Genomic DNA, 12,641 nt, shown 5'->3' with positions numbered 1-12,641 from the left:
TGTATTAACCTGTTCAAGAATTGACAAGAGAAAAGGGTAAGATTAATGAAATATTCCCAAACTTTTTTTTTTTAACAAGACTTACATAGAGTTAGGAATGAGTAGCGGCTGAGTATCCTTTGGATTCAGAGTAGTACGATGGAAGAAGGTTTCTTTCCATGTACAGGTAATCCTCGACTTATGACCACAATTTAGCACAAAATTTCTGTTGCTAAGTGAGACAGCCATTAGATGAATTTTGCCCCGTGACCACCTTTCTTGCCACGGTTGTTTAGTGAATCATTGCAGTTGTTAAATTAGTAACATGGTTAAGCGAATCTGACTTTCCCATTGATTTTGCTTGTCCAGAAGGGGCTTGGACTAGAAGACCTCCCGGGTCCCTTCCAACTCAGCTATTCTGTTACCCTTTCCCATAAGAAGTTTGCACTGTTGTGCTTTAATCTATATATATATAAAAACCAAGTACCACTCACTCATCACGAAATCTCCAGAACCTGAAAACCTACTTGAAATTTGGCACATATGTTCCTCTTGGCTTCTAGATGCTCACTAAGAAAGGATTTTTCGAAATGACCATCAGATCATTAGTATTTCTTATACAGTAATTAACACGCTCTGATGCTAAGGGGTTCTACTCTCCCTCCCCACCTGAAAAGAACTCTGTTCCAACTGCCAGTTGCCTCACATTCCATTACCTCAGTTCAAAGTGGCAGACATTCCACTCCTTCACTCAGGAGCGGTCTGGGGCTCCTTACAGTACTAAACGTTGGTACCTCACCAACATGTCTACGCCTCCCACCTATGGAACTGCTTCCGGAATCAAGGCAGCGGGAGCAATATTCCCTTATGTGTTTCAATCACCGACCACCACTGGGTCAACAGATTGTGAACCAAATTTCTTCTGCATAGCCCGATCACGTAGTTCCGTCACCAAGCAAAGGTAATGAGTTATAATTTAGAGCTGAATGTTTCACTCTTAAGATCCCAATTAAAGGTGAGCCAGGAAACAAACCTAGACTATCAAAGTTGGTCAGCGTGAACCAGCAACATTGCGATGACTTCATCTAGCAAAGCCTTTTTTCCACTTCATCAATTCTATTCATTTATTTACATTTTTGAAATCCGCGAAGTGTTTGATCAAAATCACAAGGAAGCCTTAAAAAGAAATGAAACTATGGAGAAGAGGACCTATTTTAACCTGTGGATTAGTTTAAAGGAAAAAAAAAAAGATCCTGAGTATTCTCTTATTTTTTATTTTTTTAAGAGTGCAGGAAGAACAGAACAGGGTAACATAGTGGGAAGGGACCTTGGAGGTCTTCTAGTCCAACCCCGTCCCCGAGCAAGAGACCCTATGCATTTCAGACAAATGGTTGTCCAATCTCTCCTTTAAAACCCACAACTTCTGGAAGCGAGCTGTTCCACTGTTTAATTCTTCTCACTGTCGAGAAATTTCTCCTTAGTTCTAGTTTTAGACTCTTGTTTAGTTTCCTTCCATTGCTTCTCGTCCTGCCTTCGTGCTTTGGAGAATAGCTTGACCCCCTCTTCTTAGTGGCAGCCCCTCAAATATCGGAACACTGCTATTCTGTCACCCCTGGTCCTTCTTTTCTAGACTAGACTAGACATTACCCAAGCCCAACTCATTCTAGAGCAGGTTCAAGCCACGATCAAAAGCAGTTGTGCCTCTTTTTACTACGGCTTGATTTCAAAAGAGATTCTCGCTCCCAGGAGGAGCCTGGAAGGTCTCTTTTCAAAGCCAGAGCCTCTTACATGAGGGCAGGTGGTCTTCACCCAACATCAAGACCAGTCCTGCCAAGGGTTTCAGGATTGAAATCATAATCTTTGCTCCCTTCCAGCAGGTCCCTTTGAGCGTTATCCAAACCACCAGCGAAAGACCTGCGCATTGAAGATTGGGAGCCATCTGTTGTTGGTTTTTTTGGTGTTGTTGTTGTTGTTTTAAAAATCCACCTTTTCTGGAAATATTTGTCTGTCTGAGAGTAAAGTCGGCTCATCTGCCCTCCACATTCTGCCTTCTAGAATTGGCTTCCAGTCTTTATTCTTCTTTTACGTTGCGCGTCTTGTACCAGATGGGAACTGGATGTCTCCGTATAAGTCATTGTGAAAGAATGTGTGGCCTTAAGCTAGCATTTCTTTTGTAAAATCAATAAAAAAGGTGGATATGAATTTAGGGCAAGGTTTTATTTCGGGGGGGGGAGGGGACAGTATTGCTGGCTAACTCTGCCCACAGCCAGGAGTTCGATCCTGACTGGCTCGAGGCTGACTCCGCCTTCCATCCTTCCGAGGTTGGGTAAAATGAGGACCCAGATTGTTGGGGGCAATGTGCTGACTCTGTAAACCGCTTAGAGAGGGCTGTAAAGCGATATATAAGTCTAAGGGCTATTGCTATTCCTTCTTCCTCCCTCCCTCCTCCTCCCTCCCTTTCTTTCTCTCTCCTCCTCTCCCTCCTTTCCTTCCTCTCCTCCTCCCTTCCTCTTTCCTCCCATCCTTCCTTTCTTCCTTCCTCTCTTTTCCTCTCGCCTCCACCCTCCCTCTCCTCCCTCCCGTCCTCCCTCCCTCCCTCCCTTCCTTCCTTCCTTCCTTTCTGAAAAAATAATTTGACATTCTCTTGCATGCCAAAACTCGCATGTTTCACAAATCCACCAAAACCCAGGCATCTTGTGTAGATTGCTGTTCAGATGTGCAATGTTTCTTATTTGAAAGTGCTGAGGTTGGACTGCTCGCAATAGTGACATATTCATCTAATAGGAAAATGTGCTGCTCTAGAAATCCTGGTTCAGGCGGAAGTGCTGGGGGGGGGGGGGTGAAATTTAACCATTTTCCTAGACAGGTGGACTTTAGATGAGTTAGAAAGTCAATTCCTTTGGCGCATGTGACAAAATATTTGCAAGTTTTGTGCAAAACCTGTCTCTTAAGTTGTGTTTTGAGACTTAAGAGCCATAGTGCCACAGTGGTTAGAATGCAGTATTGCAGACTAATTCTGCCGACTGCCAGGAGTTCAATCCTGACCGGCTCAAGGTTGACTCAGTCTTCCATCCTTCGGATGTGGGTAAAATGAGGACCCGGATTGTTGGGGGCAAGAAGTTGACTCTGTAAACCGCTTAGAGAGGGGTGTAAAGTACTGTGAAGCAATGTATGTCTGTGCTACCCTTTCTTCCTTCCCTCCCTTTCTCCCTCCTTCCTTCCTTCCTTCCTTCCTTCCTTCCTTCCTTCCTTCCTTCCTTCCTTCCTTCCTTCCTTCCTTCCTTCCTTCCTTCCTTCCCAGTGATTAGAATGCAATGTTTCAGGCTAACTGTCCACAGCTAGCAGTTCAATCCTGACCAGTTCAAGGTTGACTCATTCTTCCGAGGTGGGTCAAATGAGGACCCAGATTGTTGGAGGCAAGAGGCTGATTCTGCAAACCGCTTAGAGAAGGCTGGAAAAGAAGTATGCAGCGGTATATAATTTATGTTTGATTTTGCAGTAATATATGTGGATCAAGCCAAGCACCAAGCAAGGTGGAATTATCTCAAGGCTGTCGTTTGCGGATCTGAGCCCAGACATGGAAGGTAAGTTTTTGAAAGGACACGTTGATTCATATAACCTCAGTAATATGGGTAGTCCTCGACTTACGACCATAATGAAGCCCAGAATATATGTTGCTGAGTGGAGAAATCGGTTAAACGAGCCCCATTTTATGACTTTTCTCGCCACGTTGGTTAAGTTAATCACTGCAGTTGTTAAATGAGTCACACGGTGGTTAAGTGAATCTAGCTTTCTCCCCCCCCCCCATGGTTAGTCAGGTGGTCGCAAAAGGGGATCACGTGACCCCGAGACACTGCAACCATCATAAATATAAGTCAGTGGCCAAGCGTCTGAATTTTGATCACTTGGCCGTGGGGATGCAGGGACGTAGATTCAAACTGTTCTCGGAGAAATGTAATCCTAATGCCCGTGTTTATTCTGAGAAAATGTAAAATCCACCCTTCACAGGGTCTGAAGGCGGCTTACGATTTTCAGAAGCAAAGCGCTGTTTTCCTTTTTTAATGTCCATCTCGTGTGTGTGTGTAGAAAAATTCATTTTCATTTCAAGATCTGGGCAATTTTGATCGTAGCTGGAGCAGCGGCTGGTTCGGTTGGTCGAAGAAAACTGCTGATTAGCTTCGTGTATTTACGGATAAGCCGTTTCAGCCAACGGGATATTAGCTGGCAAGAAGGCAACCCATCTTTCCTTTCCTCCATTTGATTTCCAAAACCGAGCTTCGTATGGTGGCTGGCACACAGTGTTGTTGTTGTGTTTTTTAATGGAATCCAGCAGGAAGTGCCATAAACTGATCCCTTAAGAGTAGGCACATCTCACATCTAAAGCACTTTGAAGTTCAGAAATATTCTTTTTCTCTTCTTCTTCTCCTCCTTCTTCTTCCCCTTTTCTCATTTCAGCAAACAAGCAAAGGACTTCCAGATTTAGTGCATACATTAGTGAGATGAATAACACACTGGGTCTAGTAAAACTCCAAGTTATCCCAGTAGTCCTGTAATCCGTGACACAGATGATTTTTTAATGTGATGAATTTAAGTCTTAATGACTAAGCAAAATCTTTCTTTGCAGTGTAAACCTGGCTTAAGATGTCTAGGTCCCTCTAAAATGGACGCATTTTGATTCTGGACGTGCTTATTATAATATTCTGTAAATATTATGCATCTTTCTTTTAAAAAGCCCAGGGGAGAAGAACATCCATATTTAATTTGTGTGTTGTGCGCCCAAACAAACATATTTCTGTACACCACGTCCCCTCAATCGTCCGTTCTCAAGAACCCTTGCCAATCAAAGGAGAAGTTACTCATAGGAATGGATGAATGCTTGGCTTCATTAAGACAGATCAAGAAGTTGTTATTTATTTCCCACCTTTATTACTTACAAATAACTCAAGGCAGGGAGACCATCCTGCACACCTTTCTCCGATTTTCCACACAACAGCTCTGTGACGTTGGGCTGAGAGAGTGGGACTGGTTCTAAAGTCTCACAGTTGGCTTTCATGCTAAAGGCAAGACTAGAACTCAGTGTCTCCTGGTGATTGGCCCAAAGTGATCCACCCCTCTTTCATGGCCAAGGCAGAACTAGAACTCACAAGCTCCTAGTAATCAGCGCAAAGTCACCTAGCCAGATTTTATGACTAGGGCGAGACTAGAACTCCCATTGGCAAAGAATCACCCAGCCAGCTTTCATGGCCAAGGCAGGACTAGAACTCCCAGGCTCCTGGTGATTGGCTCAAAGTCATCCACCCAGCCTTCATGGCTAAGGCGGGACTAGAACTCACAATCTCCTGGTAATTGGCCCATAGTCACCCAGCTGACTTTCATGATTAAGCCAGGACCAGCACTCAATGTCTTCTGCTTTCTAGCTTGGCGCCTTAACCAATTATAGCATCCTCTCCTAGTTTGTCCCGTATAACATGTCCCCATGTGTGGACCACTTGAATATGTGAGTGGCTCCTTCCTCCCTCGTCCGGCTCGAGGCCCATCTTTGAAGTCCAGCCATGATGAGGGATGGGAAACGCACATTATTGTTCTCAAGTGCACAGATGCCGCAGTTTGTGAAGTTGGCGGCTCTCGTTCCTCGGGCACATGTTTCCTATCACAAAGCCCTATATAATAATATCAGAAGATTTCTTTTCTTTTTTTCTCCCCTCCTTTCATTTGAAACAGGAACCAAACTTTAAAGTTTAGGAAACCAAACAAGCCGGGATAAAAATATCGCTCCAAATTGGCCACGTATGTGGAGGGAAAGGAAATTTCAGGGAGAAGTAAAGATTACAGTAACTCGTGCTGTAGGAAAAAAAAAAAAGACCAAGAGAATGAAAGTCCCGCTTTTTAGGTTGCAGATTGAATTTCCCATGTTCTCATCACAATTTCCATCTTCTGAACATTGGGGGAGGGGGGGGGATCAGTTTTTTTTTAAAAAGGGCAACCGGGTTGCTATTGTAAACATTGTCAAAATTGCAGGTGTGAAGTATTTTTTAACTCACCGGATATGCTGTAGAATTACTGTACGAACACAGTGCGTTTATTGAATTTGGAAATTTCCCTGTAACTTGGCATTCTGCAACTGAAATATAGGCTAAATTTCTACGTTCAGTCCCCGAAATAACGAGAACGCTAGAGGCAGTTTCTAAATAAAAGAAATAATGATGTGTTGTTCGGAGTTTGTAAATCAACTTTTCTGTCAATAACCACGAGAAACTGACATCGCAAACAAATTAATAAGATGTTAATAAGTTGTGGAGACTCTAGAAAGAGTGCAGAGAAGAGCAACAAAGATGATTAGGGGACTGGAGGCTAAAACACATGAGAACAGTTGCAGGAACTGAGTATGTCTAGTTAATGAAAAGAAGGACTAGGGGAGACATGATGGCAGTTTTCCGATATCTCAGAGGTTGCCACAAAGAAAAGGGAGTCAAGCTATTCTCCAAGGCACCTGAGGGCAGGACAAGAAGCAATGGGTGGAAACTAATCAAGGAGAGAAGCAACTTAGAACTGAGGAGAAATGTCCTGACTATGAGAACAATTAATCAGTGGAACAGAAATTGCCTCCAGAAGTTCTAAATGCTCCAACACTGGGAGTTTTTAAGATGTTGGAAAACCCTTTGTATGAAGTGGTGTAAGGTTTCCTGCCTGAGCAGAGGATTGGAGTAGAAGACCTCCAAGGTCCCTTCCAACTCTGTTATTCTATTCCATTCCATTCCATTCTATTCTATTCTATTAAGGCGACAGTCACCATTCTCAATTCACTCCTAATAATAAGCTCTCTACAAAACTATTCAGGATTCTGCAGCCAACAATGGTTTTGTTTTCAATATTTGAAGCCATTATTTCATCATGGTTAAACTCAAACAGTGCCGTGGCTTCATATTCTGTAAGAATCCAATCCCAAGGGGATGAATAAGAAGCCACAATGTTCATACACGTTTGTTAACGTAGATGTGGGCTTTTTATTTTGTCTGCATCCTATGTAAAAATATTCATCCTGTTGCCAATAATACGATCTTTTGGGGACAGCTGGGAAGCTAAATTAAATATTTTCGAAGCCACATCTGTGCTATCCAGAATTTGTATTGTGTTAATTTACACTGACGTTGATGGTTTGTTTTTGTTTTTTTTGGTTTGGTTTGGGGGGGAAAGCAACACACACAACAGGCGTAACAATCTCCAAAGCTAATTTTCTGTGGTCTGGCTAAACTTTTCCGAGTGTGGTGAGTTAGTTGGGGCACCAGGGAAAGCCACTTGCGACACTCGCCTTTGCGCTTTGTGTCATTCCACATTGCCGTGTCAATGAACGAGTCTGATGAGTTGTTTAAGGTTTATTGTTCGAACAAAAATAACAGATTTGAACCGTCAACATGAGAAAAATATGAAAATGCGGCAGGAACGATAGACACACTAGTGCACTTACACACACACCCACACACACCGCCCCGGATTTGAAAGTTGATTCTTGCTCTTTTTTTTTTTAAAGGGTAGCATTATTTTAAATTAGGTAAAGGTTCCCCTCGCACAGATGTGCTAGTCGTTCCTGACTCTAGGGGGCAGTGCTCATCTCCGTTTCAAAGCTGAAGAGCCAGCGCTGTCCAAAGACGTCTCGGTGGTCATATGGCTCTCTAATCCACTTGCTCTCTTTCCCCCCCTCCCCAGTATACGATTTACAGTGGTCAGTGACCCCCCGGAAGATCAACAGGATCTGGAGTGCGAGGATATTGGCTTTGCGTACGTGAGCTTAAGCCAGATATTTCAGAAAAGGCAAGACCTGATGGAGGAAGACCTTGATGGTAAGTCCTTCTTTTAACAGCAGCAGCCAAAAAAGCTAATGCACTCCTACGTTGCATTAACACAGGGATACAATCAAGATTAAGTGAGGTCCTAATACCACTCTCTAAAGCCTTAGTAAGACCACACCTAGAATGCTGGATCCATGGGCATGGAACCTTTTGGGAACTGTATTGTCAGGTGATCCAGTCAGGGGACTGTCTTGGAAAGGAGCTTCCTCCCTTTCCGAGAAAGTCAAACTAATGAGCTCATCAGTAATCTCAATTTTCAGAAGAAAAACTTTTGTTTATGATTTTTTAAAAGAAATTTTCCTATTTGAAAGAGAGAGGAAAGGGGTTTTCCCAGCAGCCGGCAGCTTGGCCTTTGAGCCTTGACCTGGTCACCTCCTCAACCGACCGCAGAAGCTTCGTGGTTTGGCCTGAGGATCCATGTTGCTCAGGCTGGGTCATTGTTGCCGCCTCCCTACGCAAGAGAGAGTCAGGATACTCCTTAGGAAGATGGAGCTGAAGGCAATTGATCTTCCTCTGCCTCCCTCTCCCTCTCTCTCTCTCTCTCTCTCTCTCTTTAAGCATGTCCGTCCCCTTTTTTTGGCATCCGGCTGACTCTACTCAGAGATGGAGAAGTTAAGAGGTCCCTCAATGTGCTTTTTGTGTCAGGGTAATAATTTAAGAGCTGCCCAGCTGCTGCAATGATGCAACGATGCAATCATGTAATGATGGAATGAATCAGCAAGGTTTTTGGCTGTTATCCCTTTAAGAGCCTGTATAATAAGAAGAGGCCCTCTCTCTCTCGCTGTGTATTTTTTCCCTGCTGTAATTGCTGATTGTTTGACCTCTGCCTATAGTTTTATGTATAGTTATATATTCTTTTGTAGATAAAATCACTATTATATGACAAACCTCTGTTTGCTGTTATTGCTCCTGGGTTGTCTCACGTAGTAAAGCTGTGAACAACTCTGACATCTTGATGCATCAGTCTCTTTTTCTGCTGGTTTTTCCTCTCAGTTTTCAATTCAGAAGACGACGGAACAGTAATTGGGAAGCTGAAAGTGACAGTAGAAGCCCTGGCGGCTCTGAATTCAGTCTGGAAGAAGCGGGGAAATGCTCAGAAAACCTAAACCTGGAGGCCTGCCTCTGTCTGTTGGAAAGCAAGAGAGATACTACCTTATATTGAAATGTCTAATTTGTATGTAAAGCCTGCTCGGTTTGCAGTTTTAAAGTTTGTATATTTTTTCTCCTTGGTTTGAATTTATATTTTTATATTACTCTCCCTCTGTCCCCAGCCCAGGGCTATCATTCCAGCCCATCAGCCTGTAAATAATTAATATCTACATGAATGAATGATGGAACTTTTTGTTAATTGGATGTATGTATGTATGTATGTATGTATGTATGTATGTATGTATGTAGATAGATAGATAGATAGATAGATAGATAGATAGATAGATAGATAGAGACAGAGAGACACAGACAGACAGACAGACAAAGGAGCGGGAGACAGAGAGAGAGAGAGAGAATTTTGTCTAATGTGTGTGTGTGTGTATAAATATATTGCATATACAAAAGTCATGAAAAATCAAGTAATTATATAATAATACTAATAATAATAATAATACACTTAAGCCTCAGAAAACTATTTAAAAATACCTCTATGTTATCCCTAATCACCCACTAAATGGAATGCCTGCGATTAGCCTCATTAAGAATTTTATACTGCAAAGCTTTTATTAGAAGCAATATATGAAAATTACTTGGATAAATGTGTTAATCTGCCTCTTTAAAATGCTAATATCCATTTTATGCACATTAAGTCTCAGTATGCGTTTCCTTTGATGCCTGCCATTTCTATCAATTAAACACAAAGAATGAGGCTAGTCCCCAGATTTATTAAATTACTGCGAGCTTTTTACGAAAAAAAGAAAAAGAAACAAAGAAAGAAAGAAACACACAACTTTTGCCCTTCTGAGAAGAGTTGAGATTATCAAGTTTGGAAGGTGTGCATGTGTGTAGGTGTGTGTCCCATAAATGGTGCATATGGATGTGTAGATGGGTGTCTTGAAAGGGAGGGTCATATGTATGCAAAAAAGATTTGCTGTTGTGACTCAGCTCCCCAAACACGACCAACCCTCTGAAGTGATCTCTAATATTCCTTTATTAGGAGCACCAGCAGCCCTGGCAAAAAGTGTCTCTCTCACTGCAGGCTAACAAATCGGTCCAGCCGGAAGATGAATAGTTGTCTTGTCACATCTATTCATCTCCGCCCCCTGCCTTTTATCCCCAGAGGCAGGATGGGGCTTTGCTAGCAGCGGTGGCTCTTCTGTCCCAAGGACCGGCCCATAGATTTCCACTGTTCTCCTCTCCTCTGCCTTCTGTGAATCCGTACATCAGGCACTAGACACAGCTGTTCCTCCTCTTCCTCATCATCCACTTCCAGACCTGGGGGCTATTGACTCTCCATCTGAGGACTGACAGACGGCCCAGGCTCCACCTCTGTCTCTCTCTGACCACTCCATTCGCTCTTGCCCCTCGGAGGTCCCAGGTTGCCTTGATGCTGACCCTCAGTCCCACTCCGCTTCCTCCTCTGAGTTGGCTGCTGGAAGAGCAAGCAACTGACAGGCCACAACGTTTACATATATGAATCACAGATTAAAGTGTATTTACACTTCAGGCTTAGCTATTCCTACTCTCTGCTTGGTCTACTTTCCTCCCATTTAGACCGTATTTATATAACACATGATACAAGGTAATCCTCGACTTACAGACGTTCATTTACTGACTGTTCAAAGTTATAATGTCACTGACTCATGACCATTTTTCACAATTCCGACCGTTGTAGCATCCCCCGTCACATGATCAAAATTCAGATGCTCGGCAGCCGACTCTTATTTATGACAGTCGCCATGTCCCTCTCTCCCCTTTCGCCATCTTCTGACAAGTAAAGTCAACGGGGGAAGCCGGATTCACTTACCGACCGGGTTATGAACCGCTGGGGCGATTTGCTTAACAACAGTGGCAAGAACGGTCGTAAAATGGGGCAACAGTCACTGAACGACTCTCGCTTAGCAGAAATTAGGGTCATTAGGTTGAGGGCTGCCCGCGTAACCTGGAAAATTCCGGCTTTCCAGCCACGCTGATGAAAAAGATTGAAATGAAATTCCTAAAGAACAGGTAACATTTAAAATAAAGTACAAGAAAGAAAAATAGGGATGGAAGGAGCCGTGAATAACACTGGCCCCAACTTTCTCTGTTCACTTCTGTGATGAGTATTGTTTCCAGAAGCGTGTGTGTGTGTGTGAGTGAGTGTGTTATTTTCAAGTCTTTAACTGGGATTTTGTCGGGGAAGAGCGCCCCACTGTTTGCAAAAACAGGCGATCTTCCCTTTTGTGCGCGTAGATGTAAAGTGTTTGGGAAGATAAGTAATTTATTAAAATCTACCTAATTTGCCATGATATATTAAATCTCTGCTTCAGTGATCACAGACCATTTCATTTAGCGAATTAGGCGTCCCTTCTTTGTATGATTAAAGCACTGGAAAATGAGTTCTTTGCTGCTATTTGTGAAACACTCCGAGCCTGCTGATGGCGAGAAGATGGAATAGATTATGAGACAATTCATTACAGTTCAACAGAAAGAGCGAAGGGAGGGGGGGAGGCAGACAAAATATGCGTTTTTTTTTTTTTTTTAAGAAAAGCACAAGATCTGCGTACGGTTTGAACCGTCTGGGTCTACAGATAGTCCTCGACGCCCAACGATCCGTTGAGTGGCCTTTCCAAGTGACAACACCACTGAGACGGGTGGGCTGCAAAAATTTTAGCAACGGGTTATCTGTCTGGTTGCTGGGTGGGCGTGGCCTAGTTGGCCTCCTACACCATGGCGGGGTGGGGTGGGGGTTTTCACCCTCCCCAGGCTCCGGACGCTTTCCTCGAGCCTTCGGGAGGGCGAAAACAGCTTCCTCGGCAGTGGTGACATTCAAATTGTTTTACTACCAGTTCTGTGGGTGGGGCTTGGTGGGCATGGTGTAGCTTTGTGGGCATGACAGGGGAAGGATACTGCCCATTTTTCACCCTTCCCAAGCCTCCAGGTAAATATAGCAGGTCCTATACTTACCTGGCATACCGAACGGGCCTCATGGAGGGTCTTGGGAGGGGAGGGGTGGATGGGTGGGCGGGGCCAGCCAGGGGTGGGATTTGCTGGTTTGCCAAACTGGGCAGTCCTTAGCTAGAGGATCGCCCAAACCCGTGTGAACCTGCAGCAGCCCACCCCTGCACTGAGAAAAGCGGACTTCTGACCAGGTTTTCACATGACCGTTGCAGCTTCCCCGTGGGTCATGTGATCAAAATGCGGGTGCTGGGAAACTGGCATGGCCTTATGCTGGATTAATTTGTGGATTTATATCAAGAGGCCTGCCTATCTATCATCCATCCATCCATCCATCCATCCATCCATCATCTATCTATCTATCATCTATCTATCTATCTATCTATCTATCTATCTATCTATCTATCTATCTATCTATCTACCTACCTACCTACCTACCTACCTACCTACCTACCTACCTATCTATCTTTGCATCCCTTCCTTTTTCTTTCCCTTTCTTTCCCTTTTTCTTTTCTTTCCTCTCTCCCTCCTCCCTCCCTTTCTTCCTTCCTTCCTTCTCAAGCTTGTTCACTACCCATCTCGCCAAAGGCAACTCAAATACATTGGCCACAAAAATCCCAGAATTCTCTTTGGAATTCCGATTCCGTCCTTCAGTTCATGAGGGATTGTTGACTCTCTCCGAGGATTAAACTCTGCAAGTTCTCACAAATATTTTGCGCCGTCGAGAGA

General features: G+C 43.7%; 1 protein-coding gene across 4 annotated transcripts in view; it reads left to right on the top strand.

Annotated features, from left to right (window-relative positions):
* Positions 1-11,353, top strand: part of RPGRIP1L (RPGRIP1 like) — a 59,456-nt gene extending 48,103 nt beyond the window's left edge. For all 4 annotated transcript variants that reach the window (XM_081963599.1, XM_081963598.1, XM_081963596.1 and 1 more), the window contains exons 24-26: positions 3,479-3,563; positions 7,684-7,817; positions 8,820-11,353. In XM_081963599.1, coding sequence (XP_081819725.1) covers positions 3,479-3,563; positions 7,684-7,817; positions 8,820-8,932 — 332 coding nt within the window. In that variant the 3' untranslated portion in view covers positions 8,933-11,353. The remainder of the gene's footprint in view (positions 1-3,478; positions 3,564-7,683; positions 7,818-8,819) is intronic.
* Positions 11,354-12,641: the final 1,288 nt, after the last annotated feature.

The sequence above is a fragment of the Natrix helvetica genome (assembly GCF_964273705.1).
Source record: "Natrix helvetica genome assembly, chromosome: 10".
In the NCBI taxonomy this organism is placed as follows: Eukaryota; Metazoa; Chordata; class Lepidosauria; order Squamata; family Natricidae; genus Natrix; species Natrix helvetica.
Note: the sequence above shows the minus strand (reverse complement) of the source record. Positions and strands in the feature narration are given on the sequence as shown.